Source organism: Macaca fascicularis, chromosome 11, assembly GCF_037993035.2.
Source record: "Macaca fascicularis isolate 582-1 chromosome 11, T2T-MFA8v1.1".
Classification (NCBI taxonomy): domain Eukaryota; kingdom Metazoa; phylum Chordata; class Mammalia; order Primates; family Cercopithecidae; genus Macaca; species Macaca fascicularis.
This window is the reverse complement of record NC_088385.1, coordinates 30,435,678-30,457,856: the sequence shown is the minus strand read 5'-3', so window position 1 is coordinate 30,457,856 and position 22,179 is coordinate 30,435,678. Positions and strand designations below refer to the sequence as shown.

The following is a 22,179-nucleotide window of genomic DNA, read 5'->3' as shown; positions in this document are numbered from 1 at the left end:
GCGAGTACGGCAAGCCGGAGGGGACAAGCGCCGTTCAGCGTCAGGGGCGTGCCTGGGGCGACTAAACACAGGCTTCCTGGGCTGGCACCGCACTAGGCTGGAGAAACAGGAAACACGTGGGTCTGCGCACACAGAGCCGAGTCAAATGTGCAGGAAGATACCCCCAAACTGAAAGAAGTAATGAAAAGAAAACAAAAAAGTCCTTAAAACTCGAGTGAATCAGTTCGTAGAGAATTGCAGATAAGGACCATAGGGATGGGGGTTGCGGCTCACTGAAGGCAGGTGTGGTCTGGGTGGAACCTCAGATGATCCAAGAGTCAGGCAGTCTACCCGAGGGACTCCTAGTTCTTTATAATTGCTGCTTTTCTACATTTACTTGGATTAAAGAAATCTTAAAGTAATGCAAGTGATATGCGCTAAGGGGAGAGAAGCAGTATCCTGAGCCAGAGTGCTTGAGTTTCAAACTTGACTTCACCATTTCTGGGAGGTATGATCCTAGACAAGTTAGCATAGACAAATGTTTGTGTACGGCATTGGCATACAGTGAACACCGCGTGTACATAGCCTATAACTTTTAGCTCTATATGGTTAGCTTGTTGTTAGATCAGGTTAGAATTACAGAAAGTCAGAACTCATCAGAACCTAGAAAATAAACCTTAATGAACACTGTTATTTTCCACGGTAGGATGGATTAACATACACGAATTAATAAAAATATTCTCCGCCGGCTGCGGTGGCTTGCGCCTGTAATCGCAGCACTTTGGGAGCCCAAGGTGTGTTGATCACCTGAGATCAGGAGTTTGAGACCAGCCTGGCCAACATGGAGAAGCCTGGTCTCTACTAAAAATACAAAATTAGCCAGTTGTGGTGGTGAGAGGTGACTACATGCTAGCAGCCCTTGATCTCGGCACCTCCTCGGCCTCGGTGTCCACTCTGGCGGCGCTTGAGGAGCCCTTCAGCCGGCCATGGCACTGTGGGAGCCCCTCTCTGGGCTCGCAGAGGTTGGAGCCAGCTTCCTCTGCTTGCGGGGAGGTGTGCTGGGAGAGGTGCCGGCGGGAGCCCGGGCCGCGCGCCGCGCTCGAGGGACAGCCGCGAGTTCCGGGTGGGCGTGGACTCGGCGGGCCCCTCACTCGTAGCGGTGGAGCTGCCGGCCAGGGGCAGTGAGGGGCTTAGCAACCGTGCCAGCAGCTGCAGAGGGTGCGCTGGGTGCCCCAGCAGTGCCGGCCTACTGGCGCTGTGCTCGAATTCTCTCCAGGCCTCAGCTGCCTCCCCGCTGTGCAGGGCTCCGAACTGCAGCCGCCATGCCCAGCCTCCCCCCGCCCCGCCCACGGTGGGCTCCTGCGGGGCCTGAGCCTCCCCCACTAGCGCCGCCCCCTGCACGCGGTGCTGGGTCCCATCGACCGCTCAAGGGCTGAGGAGTGCAGGCGCACAGCATGGGACTGGTGGGTAGCTCCGCCTGCGGCCCTGGTGCAGGATCCACTAGGTGAAGCCAGCTGGGCTCCTGGGTCTAGTGGGGGACTTGGAGAATCTTTATGTCTAGCTAAGGGATTGTAAGTACACCAATCAGCACCCTGTGTCTAGCTCAAGGTTTGTAAATACACCAATCAGTACTCTGTATCTAGCTAACCTAGTGAGACTTGGAGAACTTTTCTGTGTAGCAAGCACTCTGCCTAGCTGGAGGATTGTAAATGCACCAATCAGCACTCTGTGTCAAGCTCAAGGTTTGTAAAGGCACCAATCGGTACTCTGTGTCTAGCTAACCTAGTGGGGAGGTGGAGAATTTTTCTGTACAGCACTCTGTGTCTAGCGAAAGGATTGTAAATGCACCAATCAGCACTCTGTGTCTAGCTCAAGGTTTGTAAATGCACCAATCAGTGCTCTGTGTCTAGCTAACCTAGAGGGGACTTGGAGAACTTTTATATCTAGCTAGAGGATTGTAAATGCACCAATCAGCACTCTGTGTCTAGCTCAAGGTTTGTAAATACACCAATCAGTGCTGTGTCTAGCTAACCTAGTGGGGACTTGGAGAACTTTTATGTCTAGCTAGAGGATTGTAAATGCACCAACCAGCACCCTGCCAAAATAGACCTATCAGCTCTCTGCAAAATGGACCAATCAGCAGGATGTGGGGGGGGGGGGTGTTTAGATAAGAGAATAAAAGCAGGCTACCACCAAGCCAGCAGTGGCAACCCGCTGTAGTCCCTTTCGGCACTGTGGAAGTTTTGTTCTTTTGCTCTTTGCAATAAATCTTGCTGCTGCTCACTGTTTGGGTCCATGCCCCTTTTTGAGCTGTCACACTCACTGCGAAGGTCTGCAGCTTAACTCCTGAAGCCAGTGAGACCACGAACCCACCAGAAGGAAGAAACTCTGAACAGGTTCAAACATCAGAAGGAACAACTCCAGATAGATTTGTAACACTCACTGCGACAGTCTGTGGCTTCATTCTTGAAGTCAGCGAGACCAAGAACCCACCAATTCCGGACACAGTGGCACATGCTTGTAATCCCAGCTACTCGGGAGGCTGAGGCAGAAGAATCGCTTGAACCCGGTAGGCGCAGGTTGTGATGAGCCGAGATCACGCCATTGCTCTCCAGCCCGGGCAACAAGAGCAAAACTCCATCTCAATAAATAAAATAAATAAATAAAATAAATTCTCTATTTTCTCATTATTTTAAAAATTATTTTAATTTATTATTATTATTATTTTTGAGACAGAGTCTTAATCTGTGCTAGGCTGGAATGTGGTAGCACGACCACGGCCTACTGCAGCCTTGGCTTCCCAGGCTCAAGTGATCCTCCTAAGGGAGGAGATCACTACTACTCCTGCTGCCCTCCTCCCCACACCTTGCCTAGTTCAAAGACAAGAGAAAAGAGAGAGAAACAAAAGTACGATAAATAGCCAGACAACCTTGGCACCACCACCCAGTCCTAGGAGTTAAACAAAGTAATAATAATAACATCAACCCCTGGCCTAAACTACTTGTGTTATTTGTAAATTCCAGACACTGTATGAAAAAAGCATTGTAAAACTTTTTGTTCTGTTAGCTGATGCATGTAGCCCCCAGTCACGTTTCCCAAGCTTGCTCGATTCATCACGACCCTTTCATGTGGAGCCCTTAAAGTTGTAAGCCTTTAAAAAGGCCAAATATTTCTTTCTCTAGGAGCTCGGCTCTTAAGACGCGAGTCTGCCAATGCTCCCGCCGAATAAAAAACCTCTTCCTTCTTTAATCTGGTGTCTGAGGAGTTTTGTCTGCAGCTCGTCCTGCTACGCTCCTACCTCAGCCTCTCAAGTAGCTGAGGCTACAGGCACACACCGCCACACCCAGCTAATTAAAAAAAAAAAATTTTTTTTTTTTCCCTAAAGATGAGGTCTCAGTGTGCTGCCAGGGCTGGTCTCAAATTCCTGGGTTCAAGCAATCCTCCTGCCTTGGCCTCCCAAAGTGATAAGACTACAGGCGTGAGCTACTGTGCCTGGCCTATTTTTTCCATTTTTAAATTTTTTTGTAGATTTGGGGGTCTTGCTATGTTGCCCAGGCTGGTCTCAAACTCTTAGCCCCATGTGATCCTCTTGCCTTGGCCTCCCAAAGTGTCAGGATTAGAGGCATGGGTCTGGCCTATTTCCCTATTTTTGTCTCAAAGTGACAAAATTATAACAGTCAAAACAGCTAGAAATAAAACAAACCGATTCTTGGTAAGCATACAACCAGTAGAGCAGAGTTATGCAGGTGTCCAAGAATATTCTAGCTATGAACATTCAGTGTGCCATGGACATCAATCAGTAAGGTAGAGGAGGGGGATAAATAGCATGAGATGGACAAGTATTTGTAATATTCATCATCTTCATCATTTCTGGACTTTTACTGTCCTGTTATTGTTCCAAAACAGAAGCATGATGTATGAGTTTCCTAGGGGATTGGAACAAAGTACTGTAGACTGGGTGACTTAAAAGAACAGAAATTTACTCTCTCACAATCCTGGAGTCTAGAAAGTACAAAATCCAGGTGTCGGCAGGGTTGGTTCCTTCTGGAGGTTCTGAGGGAGAATCTGTTCCATGCCTCTCTCCTAGCTTCTAATGGTTGCTGGCACTCCTTGGCTGGTAGACACATCACATCACCTTCTGCCCCCATGTTCCAATGGTGTTCTCTCCTCTCTTCAGACTATTTTTAAGATCAAAAGCATGGCCTTTTTAATCAGATGGAGGTGGGGTTTGAATCCAGGCTCTGGTTCTTTATGATTTTGGGCAAATCTACCTAACCTTTCTGAGTTTCAGTTTCAAGGAAAATGAGAGCAATAGTATTTTTCTTAGGACAGTCATGATTAAAGGCATAAATATAAACAGTGGGCATTGGCATTAAGCGTAGGGTCAATGCAACAGCCTCTTTTTCTTGCAAGTTTGTATATTTTAGTAAAGCGCAAGTCCTATACCATAGAAATTTAGGGACAAAAGGAGTACGATCATATTCATACTGTTACTAGCGGCAAATCTGTACAGGTCTGCAGCAACCTCAATTCTTGCCTCCTCAGAAGAAAGAATTTGACCTAGGAACATAGGCAGAAGGAGAGACTGAGGTAAGTTTTAGAGCAGGAGTGAAAGTTCATTAAAAAGCTTCACAGCAGGAACAAAAGGAAGGAAAATACATTGGGAAGAGGACCAAGTGGGTGACTTGAAAGACAAGTATCCCATTTGACCTTTGACTTAGGATTTTATACTTTGGCATACTTCTGGGGTCTGTGTCCCTTCTGCCCTGATTTTTCCCTTGGCTTGGGCTGTCTGCATGCACAGTGGCTTGCCAGGATTTTGGAGGAGAGCATGCATAGTGCGTTTCCTGGAGTTGCACACATGCTTACTTGAGGTGTTCTTCCCTTACCAGTTGAACGTCCCTTACCAGTTTAACGTCCCTTACCAGTTGAATGTCCCTAGAAGATCAAATACCAGTTAAATTCTGCCATTTTGCCTCTTAATGTGCATGCTTGTGCACACTCACCCAGTTCCTAAGATCTTACTGGAAAGCTGCTGATCACTAGTTTCAGGTTTTTTGTATCTTTTGGGAGACTGCTTTTCCCTGGTGCTGGCTGTGACCAATTATTGTTTCAGAAAGACAGTTAATAATCACCTGATGGTCGCCTGAAATTCCTGGGGTGTGTGTGTGTGTGTGTGTATAAGGGGAGCCCTCTCCTGCCCTGCTCATTCATGACTAGCTACCTGCTCTAACAATATTTCTTAATTTTTGAGCAAGATATTAAAGACTTAGGTCCCCATTGTACCTTGCTATGTGTTCTTTTGTTGTACTCTCTCCCTAAGACTAAAGTGGATAGATGACCAGAGCTAGAGGAACCAGAAAAATACTTATTGTTTTCCTTGGCATCAAGTACAGTAAGTTTCATTCTATAGTAAAAGTTAAAAATTCATTTGTAATGCTATTAATGCTATCAACAAGCAAAAATATCTGTCTTGCGCAGTGTAAAGAGTAAAGCATGTACTATCTTGCACATAGGGGTTACTAAGATTACATAATTTTTCACTTGGGAATGATCTTAGAGGTGTAATCATTCACTCATGATAAAAATCTTTTCTTTGCAGCCGGGCACGGTGGCTCAAGCCTGTAATCCCAGCACTTTGGGAGGCTGAGACGGGCGGATCACAAGGTCAGGAGATCGAGACCATCCTGGCTAACACGGTGAAACCCCGTCTCTACTAAAAAATACAAAAAACTAGCCGGGCGAGGTGGCGGGCGCCTGTGGTCCCAGCTACTCCGGAGGCTGAGGCAGGAGAATGGCGTAAACCCGGGAGGCGGAGCTTGCAGTGAGCTGAGATCCGGCCACTGCACTCCAGCCTGGGCAACAGAGCCAGACTCAGTCTCAAAAAAAAAAAAAATCTTTTCTTTGCTGGGTGCAGTGGCTCACTCCTGTAATCTCAGCATTTTGGGAGGCTGAGGTGGGGGAATCACTTGAGCTCAGGAGTTTAGACCAGCCTGGGCAACATAGCAAGACCCCGTCTCTATAAAAAATACAAAAATTATCCAGCTGTGGTGATGTGTGCCTGTAGTCCCAGCTACTGGGGAGGCTGAGGTGGGAGGATCACTTGAGCTCAGGAGGCAGAGGTTGCAGAAAGCTGAGATAGTGCCACTGCACTCCAGCCTGGGTGACAGAGTGAGACCCTGTCTCAAAAAAAAAAAAAAAATTTTCTTCAAACTTTATGACCAAGTAATCTAACACATCATAGAAGCCAGGCCAGCTTCATAGACATACAACATGCACTTAGAAGGGCCTGTGCTTGGCCTAATGCTTTGCTGTTGCTGTCTTAAAAATCTTAATAATTTTTGAACAAGGAGTCCTGCATCTTCAGTTTGCACTGGAACCTACAAATTATGTAGCTGATCCTGTGTAGAACAATTTTAAATATTAAGCTTTTTTACAATGGGTTTTTATTATATTTAAACCTGGATTAATTCAATAAAAGCTACTTTTTAATTTTTATTTTTGTGGATACATAGTAGGTATATCTATTTATGGGGTATATGATTTATAATTTTTTTTTTTTTTTTTTTTTTTTTTTTGAGATGGAGTCTCGCTCTGTCGCCCAGGCTGGAGTGCAGTGGCCGGATCTCAGCTCACTGCAAGCTCCGCCTCCCGGGTTCACGCCATTCTCCGGCCTCAGCCTCCCGAGTAGCTGGGACTACCGGCGCCCGCCACCTCGCCCGGCTAGTTTTCTGTATTTCTTAATAGAGACAGGGTTTCACCGTGTTAGCCAGGATGGTTTCGATCTCCTGACCTCGTGATCCGCCCGTCTCGGCCTCCCAAAGTGCTGGGATTACAGGCTTGAGCCACCGCGCCCGGCCGGTATATGATTTATAGTGATAAAGACATAAAATGTATAATAATCACATTAGGGTAAATGGTGTATCCATCACCTCAAGCATTTATCCTTTGCATTAAAAGGCTACTTTTAATAAAAACTAACTTCTTTTTTTATTTTATTTTTTTCTTTTTTGAGAAGGAGTCTTGCTCTGTCACCTGGGCTGGAGTGCAGTGGCACAATCTCGGCTCACTGCAACCTCCATCTCCTGGGTTCAAGTGCCTCAGCCTCACAAGTAGCTGAGATTACAGGCATATGCCACCATGCCCAGCTAACTTTGTGTTTTTAGTAGAGACAGGGTTTCACCATGTTGGTGAGGCTGGTCTTGAACTCCTAACTTCAAGTGATCCACCCACCTTGGCCTCCCAAAGTGCTAGGATTATAGGCATGAACCACCACAACTGGCCTTCAAAACTAACTTGTTTTATAGTAGGTGAACAAAGTATGTCGGTTCACAAGTATGGTAGACAATATGCAAATATAAGGTATAGGTATGGACCTTGCAACCTAAATGTCCATCAAAACAGTATTTGTTAAATTTATTATGGTGTGTTGATATAAAGCAGAGTACTACTAATAGAGGCAGGAGGCAGAGTAATCCTAAGCAGACAGTGGTGGGTCTCCCGTGAAACCCCACCTTCAGGCCAAGAACAGCCTGAAGCCCATGGACCAGAGTGAGAACTTCTATTCCTGTTTGCTCACTCTCTCCCGATTGGTTCTTTCTGAATAATGTATCTAACCAATCAAATGTTGCCTTTTCCGGTATTACCTACAGTCCAACCCACCCCCATCCTGTGCCTGTAAAGACCCCAGACTCAGTTGGTAGAGGTGGGAGATGGCCTTTCAGGGAAGAGACCTTCTGACCTCAGGGGAAGATGAACAGTCCTTCCCATCCCCTCTGGGCTGAGAGCTTTTTCATCACTCAATAAAATTCTCCGCCCTCACTATCCTTCAATTGTCAAGGGTGACCTAATTTTTCTTGGATGCTGGACAAGAGCTTGAGATCCGAGTGTGGGTACCCAGAAAGGCTGTCACACTGACCTTTTGCCCTGGTCAGCAGAGGACAGCCACTCCATGCGAGGGGGCCAGGAACCGACTGAGCTGCTAACACACCGCCATCCATTGGACTGTGGGTGGCAGAACTAAAAAAGCTAATTAGCACACTAACACCCCTTCTGGGACTTTGGGGTCTTAGGCACCCTTGCCTGGGTGCCACTGCATTCCCCTCAAGGCGACACCACTGGTCTGGCTGTGGCCTCTGCACAAAGTTTGCTCCTGTGGTGGCGGAGTGGCAGGCTGGACTCTGGACTCACTCACGTGCTCCCTCCCTCAAGGGCTGAGTGCGCTGGGCCTAGTAGACAGAGCTCCCCTGCTGGGAGTCCAGTAAAGGAGCTGAGAAAAATCCTGCAACACTACTTAAGATTCATGGGCCCCAATACTGGTTAAACATTAGAATAACCTCAGGAGATTTTTTTTTTTTTAAATTATCTAGACTCCCTCTGAGATGCTGATTAATTGGTCTAGATGTGTTTGGAGCAATAGGGTTTTGTTTTGTTTTTTGTTTACTCTAAGTTCTTCAAGTGAATCTAATATTGAGGCAAGATGGAAAACCACTGGTGTCAGCCTTAACAAGGATGAAGTGGATATAAATCTACTAGCATAGAAAATTGTCCACAATAGATTGTTAAGTTTTTTAAAATGCAGGTTATAAGGCACTTATGGATTATATAATCTCATTTGTGTATTTTATTATTATTTTTTGCAATACAAATTCTGGAAGGGTCAACAGCAAATCTGAGGCAGCGGATATGAGGATGGAGGAGACACTCCTGAAGACTTCACTTTCTCCATTTCTGTACTTGAATTTTTACACCAAGCATACAGCTTGAAAAAAAATTAAATGAGTATGCAGTATTTTTAAAATCTACAAAAGCTCCACATTTTAATTTTCACTTGGAAAAAAAAGATGGTGAGTCTGATTTATGGTTTTCAGCTGTTTATAACATGAATACTTACAATTTATACTAGTTTCTCTGAAATTTGGTAAGCTTACACTTCGGTATGTAAAATATTTTCACAAGATTTGTCTCCTTTGAGTTACAGTCACTTGCCACATAAAGACGTTTCAGTCAACCACTATGCATATATGATGGTGGTCCCGTAAGACTATAATGGAGCTGAAACATTCCTATTCCCTAGTGACATTGTGGCTATTGTGACATCATAGCACAATTACTTTTTTGTTTTATAAATTTAGCGCAGCCTAAGTGAACAGTGTTTGTGAAGTCTACAGCAGCATACAATAATGTCCTAGTCCTTCGCGTTCAGTCACCACTCACTGACTCACCCAGAGCAACTTTCAGTCCTGCAAACCCCATTCGTTGTAAGTGCCCAGTATAAGTGTACCATTTTTTACCTTTTATATCTTATTTTTACTGTACCTATTTTTGTGTTTAGATATGTTTAGATACACAAATATTTACCATTGTGTTCCAGTTGCCTACATTATCGGTAAAGTAACATGCTATACAGGCTTGTAGCCTAGGAGTTATGCCACATAGCCTTGGTGTGTACGGTCTAGGTCTGTGTAAGTACACTTTATTATGTTCACAAAACAATGAAATTGCCTAACAATGCATTTCTCAGAACATATCCCCATTAAGCAATGCATGATTGTAGTTGAAGTCATTCCCACTTTACAAATAAGGAAACAAAGAGTTAAGCCACTTGACTCTGCTCTTATGAGCATTGAAACTCAAATCCACATCTGATTCCAAGTTGCACATTCTTTACATCACCTCCTTCTTGAGAGTGTACTCCACACAGCATTCCTGCAGACAGGGGTCGCTATACACCAAGGAAACATTAATTGAGTACTGTAACCTCCCAGAAGCATTGAACATGGGAACAGTTACTGCTTAACACTTTAAAAGATGCCACCTGGGCCTATTCATGCCCAGTTTACTGAAGGCAAAGGGCTAAAATGTTTTTTTCAATTAAAAAAATTGTATTTGCTTAGAAGTATTCAGAATATCAACAAAACAGCTGCAAATTTTTTTTTTTCCAATTACAGAGTGGTATTCAGTTAGCAGAACAACAATTATATCGTATAAGCCACAGCAGAGACAAATGAAGATGAAAAAACTATCCTCATATATAACTAATCTGTGCTGTGCCCCAACAAGAACCTGCTTTAAATTTCCATGCCAATTACAACCCCCGTTCTGTACCAGGCAAGGTTAGTGTCTATTAAAAATATCACCAGGACAGGGCTATCTAAAGAGACATTCAGTAGTCTATTAATTGTACAAAAAAAACCCACTGTAATGTTTACAAACAAATCTTACACAGCCTTACATTTCAATTTTTTTTTCCTTAAAAGGAGTGAGTTGTATACAGGGTTTGTTAAATGCTTTATGGACAAGAAAAAAACTGCTACAACCAACTTGTTTATCATCATTTTCTTCTTCCTCTTCTTCCTCATCCTCTTCTTTTTTTTTTTTTTTTTTTTTTTTTTTTTTTTTCAGCCTTGGCAATTCCCTTTGTTGCTGCATGAAGCTTTCCTTTAGCTCGGTCTGCTGCAATATCCTTTTCATATTTTTCCTTCAGCTTCACAGCCCGCTTTTCATAAGGCTGCTTGTCATCTGTAACGGTGTCATTTCCCCTCTCTCCCAGTTTCTTTGCAACATCACCAATGGATAGGTCGGGATATATTCCTTTGATTCGGGGCAATACTCAGAACACAAGAAAAAAGCCAAAGGAGGCCTCTTGGGCTTTTTTTTTTTTTTTTTTTTTTTTGCCTCCCTTTCTGGAGGGATATAGGTTTTCATTTCTCTTTCATAATGGGTCTTTTCCCGAGTTTGCCACGTCTTCAAATTTTCCTCTTTAGCAGACATGGTCCTCTACCTCTCTGGCACTTTTTAGACCACTCTGAGAAGAGGACAGAAGCATCTGGGTGCTGTGTCTTGTGCTCCTTCTGACAAGTGTGCATAAAGAATGCATATAATGACATTTTTGCCTCTGGGATCTCCTTTGCCCATGTTTAGCTACTTTTTCCTCAGTGAGGCCACCCAGTCATGCAGTGCCTGTCTGTCAATCATGTACCCTGGCACTGTTTCTCTAAAATGCTTTTCTCCATCTTTTGATTTCTTGGGATAAAGGAAAGTCAAAGACAAATTTATTTCTGTCCTTGCATATATTCTTATTATTCAAGACATTTGGAAATACAGCAACTAATGGTTACATGTTTCAAACCCCACATCCAATCATCAGCAAATGCTGTACACTTTACCTTCAACTATATTCTAAATCTGACCTCTTCACACCTCCTCCTGTATGAGTGTGGTCCAGGCCACCTTTTTCTCTTATCTGGATGACTGTGGCTTCCTAGCCGCTTACCTGGGTTCTGCTTCTCCTCTTTTTCTTCTACCATCAAGTCTCCCCCCCCAGTAATCAAGTGAGGGTTTATTTGTTTGTTTATTTGAGACAGAGTCTTGCTCTGTCACCCAGGCTGGAGTGCAGCGGCATGATGTCGGCTCACTGTAGCCTCTGCCTCCTGGATTCAATTGATTCTCCTGCCTCGGTCTCCAGAGTAGCTGAAATTACAAGCATGTGCCACCACGCCAGACTAGTTTTTGTGTTTTTAGTAGAGACGGGGTTTCACCATGTTGGCCAGGCTGGTCTCGAATTCCTGGCCTCAAGTGATTCACCCACCTTGGGCTCCCAAAGTGCTGGAATTACAGGTGTGAGTGACCATGCCTGGCTTCAGGTGAGGCTTTTAAGGTACAGGTCAGTCAAGACATTTCTCTCCCCTATCACTCAGAATAGTTGAGTCCTTACTTCAGCTTACAAGTTTGAAGAGCTTGATCAGTTTGCTGGCTAGTTCTGCAAACTCATCTCCCACCTCTCGCCTCCAGCTCACTCTGCTCTGTCCACGTCAGCTTCCTTTGCTATCCACATTCACATCCACTCCCATTCCAGGTCCTTTGTATTTGCAGTTCTTTGTGCCTAGAACACTCTTTCCCAAATGTCTCCTCTGATGCTCAGTGTCTTCCTTCAGATCTCTAGCTAATTGCCCCCTCCTCACTGAGGCCTTCCTTCACCACCCAATATAAAATAGCACCTCCTAACACTCTTTATTCCCTGATCATGCTTTTTCTTTACATTACTCCTGATGTTATTTAAAATTGATTATTATTATTATTTGAGACAGGGCCTCACTCTGTTGCCCAGGCTGGAGTGCAGTGTCTGGACCTGGGCTCACTGTAACCTCCTCCTTCTGGGCTCAAGCGATCTTCCCAGCTCAGCCTCTCAAGTACAGGCACACACCCCCACGCCGGGCTGATTTTTGTATTTTTAGTAGAGACAGGGTTTCATCATGTTGCTCAGGCTGGTTCCAAATTCTTGAACTCAAGTGATCTGCCAGCCTCAGCCTTCCAGAGTGCTGGGATTACTACAGGCGTGAGATGTTTTGAAAATATGCATTTAAACATCTGCACGTGTTTGTCTGTCTTCCACCATTAAGATAGAAACTCCCTGAGACTAGGAACTTCGTTCTTTGTACTGCTGGATTGGCAGGGCACAGAACAAGCCCTACATATAATAGGCACTCAGCAATTATGTTTGAATGAATCTATCTTCCATTTATACTTTTAAGCCTTTTTTTTTTTTTGCAGTATATTAACCCAAATTGCAAAAACTGAGCTTGATTCTATGCTATTGGAGACCTCACTACCAAAAAGAGGAAACAGACGTCTCTGCCAGTACTCACCTTCTTTAAAAAAAAATCATTTTTAATTGACAAGTAATTGTGTATATCAATACTCCATTTTATTTAACACTTTTTCATGCCAATTTCTAATGAAGGACAACTACAAGGTCGCAGATATGTTCTTCCTATTCCAGGTTCCTCAAGGAGAGGGCTATGGGGGTGAATATACATTGATAGGAGGGAAAACAAAGCCATTTCTTGAGGCCGAAGAGAATATACATCATTTTCTTCTTTCCTGAAGCTGCAGGCATCATGGGGATTAGGAATGCTCCCTTCCTCGCTTTCCGCCAGGACTTCTTTGGGAGATAAATTTGAAGAGAAGGGATTGGGGGTTGATGTTCCCCAATGTTGCAAGGCTTATTTTAATTTGAAGAAGACCAGGCTCAATGGAAAGAAAACAGGAGCATGCTCTTAAACCTACATCTAGATTGAAGTTAACGATGCACCTTTATATTCGCTGTGGATCCTGTTTACTGAGCTGGATAAAGAATCAAAGAGTGGATTTGGATTATTGTACTAAGCATTGTTTTAAAACTATTTTTTAAGTGTTTTTGAGACGGAGACTCTTTGTCACCCAGGCTGGAGTGCAGTGGTGCCATCTCAGCTCACTCCAACCTTCGCTTCCCAGGTTCAAGCGATTCTCCTGCCTCAGCCTCCCGAGTAGCTGGGACTACAGGCACGCGCCACCATGCCCAGATAATTTTTGTATTTTCAGTAGAGACGGGGTTTCACCACGTTGGTCAGGTTGGTCTTAAAATCCTGACCTTGTGATCCACCTGCCTTGGCCTCCCAGAGTGCTGGGATTACAGGCGTGAGCCACCAGGCCTGGCCGATTATTCTTAATTTTGTAACGAATAGCAGTTCTACGAGGTAGGTATTGTCATCTCCAGGTTTTAGATGAGAAAATCAGGAGGCATTAGGGCTCCAGAAGACATCGAATGGCACCCTCAAGTCCACCTGAGGGAAAAGGACATCTACAGGGTGGGGGCAGGGTGCAAGGAAGCAACCTGGAAGGGACAATGGCCTGAGAGGGGAAGGGGAAGGAGCTGGAGTCTCAGAGAAGGGCCAGCTGGGCAGGAGCTGTCTGGAACAAAGCGTCATAGTGAGGTAGGGAGAGTGGGGCTAATACCTTCCAGACCTGTCCCCTTTCTGATCTCGTGCCCTCCACGGGATGGAAACCAGAGTGATGCAGTCAGAACCCAGAAGAAGGCAGACAGGATGGGGAGTAGATGTGGAGGTTGAACCGAGAATAACCAGCACAGAGGTTTGGTTGGATAAGTATAAACAAAAGAGCTGGGATTTTAAGCAGGTTTGTCCTCAACTAAACTCGAAAGCTCTCACTCCTACCATGACAAAGTTTTTACAAGTCTGCATTGTGACCTATTGATGGTCATGGTATCAGTTTGGTGGCTTGCAGTCAGCATTTTACAAACTGATGTCGGACAAACTATCAGAGTGCACTGCAACGTGCTTCAGTTATACAGATCACAGCAACAAATGTATTTCTTACTTTGGAATACCTGCATGACGCCACATTGCGCTCATATGTCTTAATTTAGCCTCACAGGAACATGCCCTAAATTCCAAAACACAGAAGGGGCCAAGAACATAAGAAGACTGTCAGAAACAGAAATGGTTTTAAGAGGTTGGATGCAGTTGAAAGGCTTCAGCTCATGTTTCTAATGGCTGCATATCAGTAAACAGGTTGTTCAAGAACAGGAAAAGTAGCCACAGATTAAGGCCAGGAAATGGAGGAAAAATGACAACAGCAACCAGCTAGCATCTTTGCAGGTGAACACCTTTGTGATCTCAGCAATTCCAGTAGTTTAAAATGAGAGAATTTTCTTTTTATGTATTTGAGATGGAGTCTCGCTCTGTTGCCTAGGCTGGAGTGCAGTGGCGCTATCACGACTCACTGCAGCCTTGACCTCTTGGACCCAAGCAATCCCTCTACCTCAGCCTCCGAAGTAGCTGGGACTACAGGCACACATCACCATTACTTTTTGTATTTTTTGTAGAGATGGGGTTTCACCATGTTGCCAAGGCTGGTCTTGTATTCCTGGGCTCAAGCAATCCCCCTGCCTCAGACTCCCAAATTGTTGGAATCACAGCTACCCTGCCTGGCTAACTAATTTTCTTTTCTTCTTCTTCTTCTTTTTTTTTTAAATTGATTTTTACTTAATTTATAGGCTTACAGGGAATTTTCTTTACATGACGGTAGAATATGGGTTTTGTAACTGGGCAGACTTTACTTTTTTGTTACAAGCCACTTAATAGATTTATGCGTTATCTAGCCTCTTTGATTTGGCAAATAGAAACCGCTTAGAGTCACGGAGGATACATGAAAATCACGCTAATATATGTAAAGCATCTGACTTGACTTACCAGTACAATAAATAATAGTGATTCCTCTTTGTACTGTTATAATTCCACAGTGGCTTTTTTTTTTTTTTTTTTTTTTGAGACGGAGTCTCACTGTGTCTCCCAGGCTGGAGTGCAGTGGCGTGATCTCGGCTCACTGCAAGGTCCGCCTCCCGGGTTCACGCCATTCTCCCGCCTCAGCCTCCCAAGTAGCTGAGACTACAGGCGCCCGCCACCACGCCCGGCTAGTTTTTTGTATTTTTAGTAGAGACGGGGTTTCACCATGTTAGCCAGGATAGTCTCGATCTCCTGACCTCGTGATCCACCCGCCTCGGCCTCCCAAAGTGCTGGGATTACAGGCTTGAGCCACCGCGCCCGGCCCACAGTGGCTTTTAAGCAAAAATGGTTATTATATGTGAATACATTTTCCTTACTGCAAAGGCTAAACAAGTATTATTAAAAGGAATAGTTTTATAGGTCACTGTTTTAAAATCATAGGCAGAGCTAACACTAAAGTGAATCTCAAATCCCATCAATCCCATCAAAGTCCTCTCAGTGTAGACAGCAGCTAGGGAGAAGGCAGAATAAGGTAAGTGTTAAGAGGAAAAGAACAATGTGAGTTTTGCTCAGGAGTCCTGAACCAAAACTATTTTTTTTTTTTTTTAAGATGAGGATTCACTCGTTGCCCATGCTGGAGTGCAGTGGTGCAATCACAGCTCCCTATAGCCTTAAACTCCTGGGCTCAAGCGATCCTCCCGCCTCAGCCTCCTGAGTAGCTAAGACCACAAGCGTAAGTCACTGTGCATGGCTTGAAACTGATGTTACAAATGTAATTAAACCTGCTCTGTAGCCTTACCCACTACTTTACCCTACCCATCTCCCACCAACAGATGCAAAAACACATTTTATACGTTTGAGTGCTAGACTTATTATTTCAAACAAAGACACTTTTTTTTTGCAAATCAAACTTTAAATGTGACTTTATTATCTCTCTTCCCATTTTTATTACTGAATAAGTGAATGAAATATTAAACTAAATTATAACTTTTCCTGAACTGTTTTTAAATCATAGGCAGAGCCAGAGTTTTCTTTCTTTCTCTCTCCCTCTGTAATTGTGGCATTAATATACTTTGATCCCAGTAATCATTTTCGATCAATGGGAAAACAAATGAAAAAAAAATCCCATGCTGGAATGATGCAAATAGATGAGCTTGCTTATTAGAATCTTTTTTCTTTTCCTCTTACAGGCCAGTCACATAATACATATCCAAATCAGAGAATGCCAATATAAACCTTGCCCACCTCTCTCAGCCCGTCTTTCTTACTCAGACAGTTTCTGAGCAGCTCTTTGATGAAGACACAATCTTCAGTCTCCAGGACAAACTGGGCCACAGCCTTCCCTCCTGGCAGATGGCTCCTCACCATCTGACTTTTGACACTGTCCAGGACAACTCCCCTGATGTCTTTAGGCTTTCCTGGCATACCAAAGATGATAAACAGACCCAGGCAATCCTCTCCTATTAAGTTACAGAATTCTTCCAGCTTATCAAATCTACTTTTCTTCCAGGAAGACTCCTCTACCCTTGGTTCTGGATTGGAAAGGTCATAAGGTTTAGATTCCATAGGAGGAGGTGAAGACATCTGCAGAGTCTGTACTGCCAGCTGAAGCTTTATTTGCTTGTCGGATCCCCAAAAGGTCCAAATCCAGTCTGCGCCAAATAGGAAGGCTTGGTGCTTGGTCATCTTGGTGGTGGTCAGCAACTCATCAACTCCCTTTTCCTGGCAGAAAGTGATGAAATGGATTAAGAAGATCTCATTCAGAGTATTTGCAGCTGGGCAGAGTTGACTCAGAGGACATTCAAATCCAAGGTACTCCTTCAGTTTCTGAGCTGCATGGACTATAGCTTCACTGACCACCTCCCAGACGATGGGCACCTCTTTGCTGTCCTTCAGAACCAACTGTTGCGATGCTTTCTGCCCCATTTTCTCTGCATCCAAATATCACACATGTGAATCTGGTTCAGGAGTACTTCTTTTTCAAAGTAAAAGTTCTGCAAGGAGGTCACATCTGTTAATGGTTCATGTTTTTCTAACTCTACAGCTCCCTTGGGTGTAGTTAAGCGTATATACATACAGCTAAATAAACATGTTCTGTTTGTCAGTTGGGTGTGTTGTATTCATTCAGTTCCTGCTGTCTTATTAAAGATACTAAATTTCACACAAAACGTCTGTTCTAGCTAGGTTATATTCACTCTACTTTTAACCTTTGGTAATCTCTTCCAACATATGTTTCCTCTTTCCAAGTTTTAGTAAAAGTAAAAATGGCACATTAGTTCTTTTTGTTGTCGTTCTTTGAGACAGGGTCTCACTCTGCTACCCAGGCTGAAGTGCAGTGGCGCAATCATGGCTCACTGCAGCTTCAACCTCCCTGGGCTCAGGTGATCTTCTCACCCCAGCTGGGGCTACAAGTGTATACCACCACACCTGGCTAATTTTTGCGTATTTTTTGTAGAGGTGGGGTTTCACCATGTTGCCCAGGCTGGTCTCGATCTCCTAGGCTCAAGCAATCCTCCTGTGTTGGCCTCTCAAAGTGCTGGGATTATAGGCATGAGCCACTGCACCCAGCCCTATGTTAGTTTTTTAAATATCCATACACCTCTTTCTACAACTAACTTCTTCCAGTCTGTAGGTGAGTCATTTCCATTTGCTTTTCCTATTTTCTTTTTTGTTTGTGTGTTTCTTTTACTTCTGCCATATTCTTCATTCCCCAGCTCAGTTGCTGCTTTTCCTACAAAATCTTCTCAAAGGCCTCAAATTCCTATCTGCTGATACACGTTATAAACTCCATTCAAACAAATTTATGGCAGTTTATAAAGAGATTGTGTTATTTTCTATATCAGAAACAAAGCCTATTACTATGAACAACGGAAAATGAAATAAGGGCAATAAAAATGAAGCAATTATCAATTGACTTTATTTCCTTTCATATGGTAACACCAGCAGTGTATATTTTGTAAATAAAACACATCATAAAAAAATTTAACTTTATTACATATTATCAGTTACGTTATGCCGTCCTGAATAAAAAATACTTGGGCCGGGCACGGTGGCTCACGCCTGTAATCCCAGCACTTTGGGAGACCGAGGTGGGCGGATCACGATGTCAGGAGATTGAGACCTTCCTGGCTAACACGGTGAAACCCCGTCTCTACTAAAAATATGAAAACAAAATTAGCCAGGCATGGTGGCAGACACTTGTAGTCCCAGCTACTTGGGAAGCTGAGGTGGCAGGATGGCGTGAACCCAGGAGTCAGAGCTTGCAGTGAGCCAAGATCGCGCCACTGCACTCCAACCTGGGCGACAGAGAGAGACTCCGTCTCAAAAAAAAAAAAAAAATTTGACATCTGTAACAGTCTCCTGGTGTTTTCAACCAGGTTCTAAGAACAAATTGATTTTTTCAAGTGGTGACATCTAGTCACATTAAAATAAAATCCAAATAAAGTAAGTCCAATACAGTTACCACATAATGAATGGTAGAGTTTAAAGAAAATTATTATTAGCATCAAATCAATTGTTATGAATAAACAGTAATTTGATATCACAATTTCTTTAATGAATACTTGGTAACTTGCTGACAACTTAAAAGATAACACCACTGATATTCAAATACAGTTTATAATCAAGTCCAATGGCAGATACTGAACTGCCCACCTCCACCTCAATTTGTGAAAACCTGTCTTTTGTCGGGTTGGCTACCATGGGTAATTATGTAGCACTGAATAAAAAATAGAATATTTTTCTAATACTTCTACAAACATAATAAACACAGTAACAATTTTTGCTGCAGTGATTTTCTTTACAAAGAATATTTGGGCCCAGTGCTACAGAAAAACGTGAACTGCGTCTTATCATCACAAAATAGCCATTATAAAATGAATTTTGCAGCCTCTGTTTTTTTGAACTTTGAAATAAAATGTTCAGACAAATATTCAACTTTTTAAAAAGCTCCATTCATTGATAGCCTGAGAAATGTACAATGAACATGTTTAGGCAGACTGTTAGTATTTTGATGCAATGACATAGTTAACAAAGAGAAAAGAAACAATACTGTAAAGGTTTCTGCTTTGCTTTTGGTTTCCTCAAAAACTATTTCTACGCATTTTGGGGAGAGGAGGTGATTCTGAATGTATTCAAGTTAGTGTATTCAAGCCAGGCACAGTGGCTCACACCTGTAATCCCACCACTTTGAAAGGCTGAGGCGGGAGGATCACTTGAGGACAGGAGTTTGAGGCCAGGCTGGGCAACATGGTGAGATCCTGTTTCTACAAAAAATGTTTGAAAAATCAGCCAGGTGTGAAGGGTGGGGTGGGGTGGGAGGCCACACACCTGTAATCCTAGCTACTGGGGAGGCTGAGGTGAGAGGATCACTGGAGCCTAGGAATTCAAGGCTGCAGTGAGCTATGATCACGTCACTGCACTCCAGCATGGGTGACAGAGTGAGACTCTGTCACTTAAAAAAAAAAAAAAAAAAAGGCCAGGCATGGTGGCTCACGCCTGTAATCCCAGTACTTTGGGAGGCTGAGGCAGGCGGATCACAAGGTCAGGAGTTCCAGACCAGCCTGGCCAATATGGTGAAACCCCGTCTCTACTAAAAATACAAAAATTAGCCAGGCATGGTGGTGCGTGCCTGTAGTCCCACCTACTTGGGAGGCTGAAGCAAAAGAATGGCTTGAACCCAGGAGGCAGAGGTTGCAGTGAGCCGAGATCATGCCACAGCACTCTAACCTAGGTGACAGAGCGAGACTCCATCTTAAAAAAAAAAAGTATACTAATGTCCCTCAAGTTCTTCCATATGAGGTAAAGGGATCCAAGATTAAGGTTGAAATTTTTAAACTGTTCAACAACTTTGTGGTGTCATCAAAAAGGAATATTTCATATATATTAATTTAGCCTCAATGATCAACATTGTTAAAAGTCAGTATGGAGAAAGATCATTCTGACTTCTTCAGAAACCAGCTGGTATATGAACGTTCTGATCACCAGATTGTTTAGAAAACGTGATCTTTTCACCATCGTCCTTAGGTCACAAAATAAATGTTCTATTTTCTATGTACTGTATATATACATATATTTAGAAAAATATATAAAAATAAGACAGTAAGAGGCAAGTGGAAGTGTGGCTGGCATTTAGTGGGCACACTGAATGCTTAAAGAAGTTCCACATATTGATTCTGAAATCATATAATGTCCTACTTAGGTGGCTCCAGTGAACACTGATGTGACAAAATCATTCACATCCTGGTTACTGTTCCCCAAATCCTCCATACTACGGATGTGAACGGAAACACTCTGGTAAAATACTCATCTTAAATGCAACACTTTAAATATAATATATCACAGATTTTTACATTAAATAGAAGAAAAACAATTATACTCTCATTCACCAGTGTCTTATTTTTTTGTGGCCACTTCGGAATCGGCACATTACTCCTGCTTCCTGTTTAAACTTCTCAACAGCAGAAGTTGGAACAACAAACAATAGACAATCCGCTGCCTGTTGTATATACTGTGAGTGTTTGGAAAAGAAAGTAGAAAAAAGACTAAGCATTCCTAATGTTCCTCCAGGTGCTACGGTCAAACGTTTGAGTCTTCATCTGTAATGCTGGCACTGGGGGAACGGGCAGCAAAATCTTTAAACATGTCATCTTCTTTTAACATGTGCTGGAAAACAAGGAGACAGGGAGTCACACTGAGAGCCAAGAGCTCAGAACTACACATTCTCCAAGAGACATGTGGTCCTCTGGGGTTGTTAAAAGACATTTATAGAATAACATTTTCAATTCATTTCACAAACTCACTGTCAGATTGTTGATGCCTTCGGAGAATGCACCTATCTGTCTCACTGTCCCTTCTGAATCTTCCATCTGCAAAGAACAAACCATAACACGACATACGTGTTTTCACAATGTCAGGGAAAGTGCAGCGAGAGGAACAAAAGTCTAAGAGGAAATAATGCAAATAGCACTGAATGGGGTAGGAGCAACAGAACACTTCTGGTGATAATCTCCTTTCACCACTGCAATCGGAAGTGAAAAATTAGAAGAGACACTTTACTGACACAGCTAGTCTAATGCCTTTGCTAACAGTACCAAAGCATTGTTGATTAGAAGGGAAATATGCAGTCCCATGACTTTAATCTGAAAAGGCTAGGTAGAATAACCTGTCCATTCCTAACATGTTTTAATACAGAGATGGCATAATATAGGTAAATATCATAAGCTTTGGAGCCAAAGAGACAGGTTGGGGACCTTGGGCAAGTTACTTAGCTCTCTGTGCCTCAGTTTCCTTATCTCCAAAATGAGAATAACAATGCTCTCCATGTCTTAAGGTTACCACAAACATAGTATACATTAAGTGCTTAGGATGGTGCCTGGAACATATAAGCGATCTCTAAATGTTCACTACTATTTTATTATTATCTGTATTTTTAGTTATTGGAAGAAGATGTCCTCGATCAGACACAGTATACAAAGCTCCCATTTAGTGTCTGAATGATGGAAGCACTTGAAAAAAGGTATATAATGGATTTACCTGCTCTAATCGGTCCAAATCATCTTCCTCATACAGGCGCATATCCAAACCAGGTTTAAATCCTTTCTTAGATGCACTTCCTGATACCTGTCCCAATTCCATTGGACAAACATATTCTTCACCATCTTCCTGTTTCTTCTTTCTCAAATTCCCAAAATTGCTAAAGGCAAGCTTCTTTGGCTTTAAAAGAAAAGCAAACAAAAACATCCAAAGGATTTGATAAAATTCGTACAATCAAGGACTGATAACATGTAATTATTTTTGCATTACCCCCTTCCTCCTACATGTGTAATTTAATTATTTACCCCATGGTAGAGAGAAAATTAACTGGATGTTTAAATTTGGATAAAAATGAAAGGGCATCCCAGACATATAAATGATGCAATGATAAATGACCCTTGTTATGAATCTCAGAAAATTAATCTTATTCTTCTTATTCACGCCAACTAGCTGAATAGTCACTGTGATAAACAAAATATGGCAAGAATAATTTGATTACATCACTACGATTATTTTTAGAGACAGAATCTTGCTATGTTGCCCAGGCTGGCCTCAAATTCCTGGGCTTAAGGGATCCTCCTGCCTCAGCCTCCAGAGTAGC

General features: G+C 43.1%; 2 protein-coding genes across 51 annotated transcripts in view; both read right to left on the bottom strand.

The window, feature by feature from the left end:
• Nucleotides 1–15,890: 15,890 nt before the first annotated feature.
• REP15 (RAB15 effector protein) lies at nucleotides 15,891–17,086 on the bottom strand. The gene has a single exon (XM_005570449.5). The coding sequence runs from the start codon at nucleotides 16,968–16,970 to the stop codon at nucleotides 16,260–16,262; it is 711 nt and encodes a 236-aa protein (XP_005570506.3). The 5' UTR covers nucleotides 16,971–17,086; the 3' UTR covers nucleotides 15,891–16,259.
• Nucleotides 17,087–17,939: 853 nt separating this feature from the next.
• Nucleotides 17,940–22,179, bottom strand: part of LOC102119459 (liprin-beta-1) — a 176,048-nt gene continuing 171,808 nt past the window's right edge. For all 50 annotated transcript variants that reach the window (XM_065523935.1, XM_015430554.3, XM_074006471.1 and 47 more), the window contains 3 exons: nucleotides 21,579–21,758; nucleotides 20,846–20,911; nucleotides 17,940–20,708 (listed from right to left, as the gene is read on the bottom strand). In XM_065523935.1, coding sequence (XP_065380007.1) covers nucleotides 20,622–20,708; nucleotides 20,846–20,911; nucleotides 21,579–21,758 — 333 coding nt within the window. In that variant the 3' untranslated portion in view covers nucleotides 17,940–20,621. The remainder of the gene's footprint in view (nucleotides 20,709–20,845; nucleotides 20,912–21,578; nucleotides 21,759–22,179) is intronic.

Excerpts from the sequence above, each read along its gene's own strand:
- REP15 (XM_005570449.5), bottom strand. The coding sequence starts at position 16,970 with ATGGGGCAGAAAGCATCGCAACAGTTGGTTCTGAAGGACAGCAAAGAG.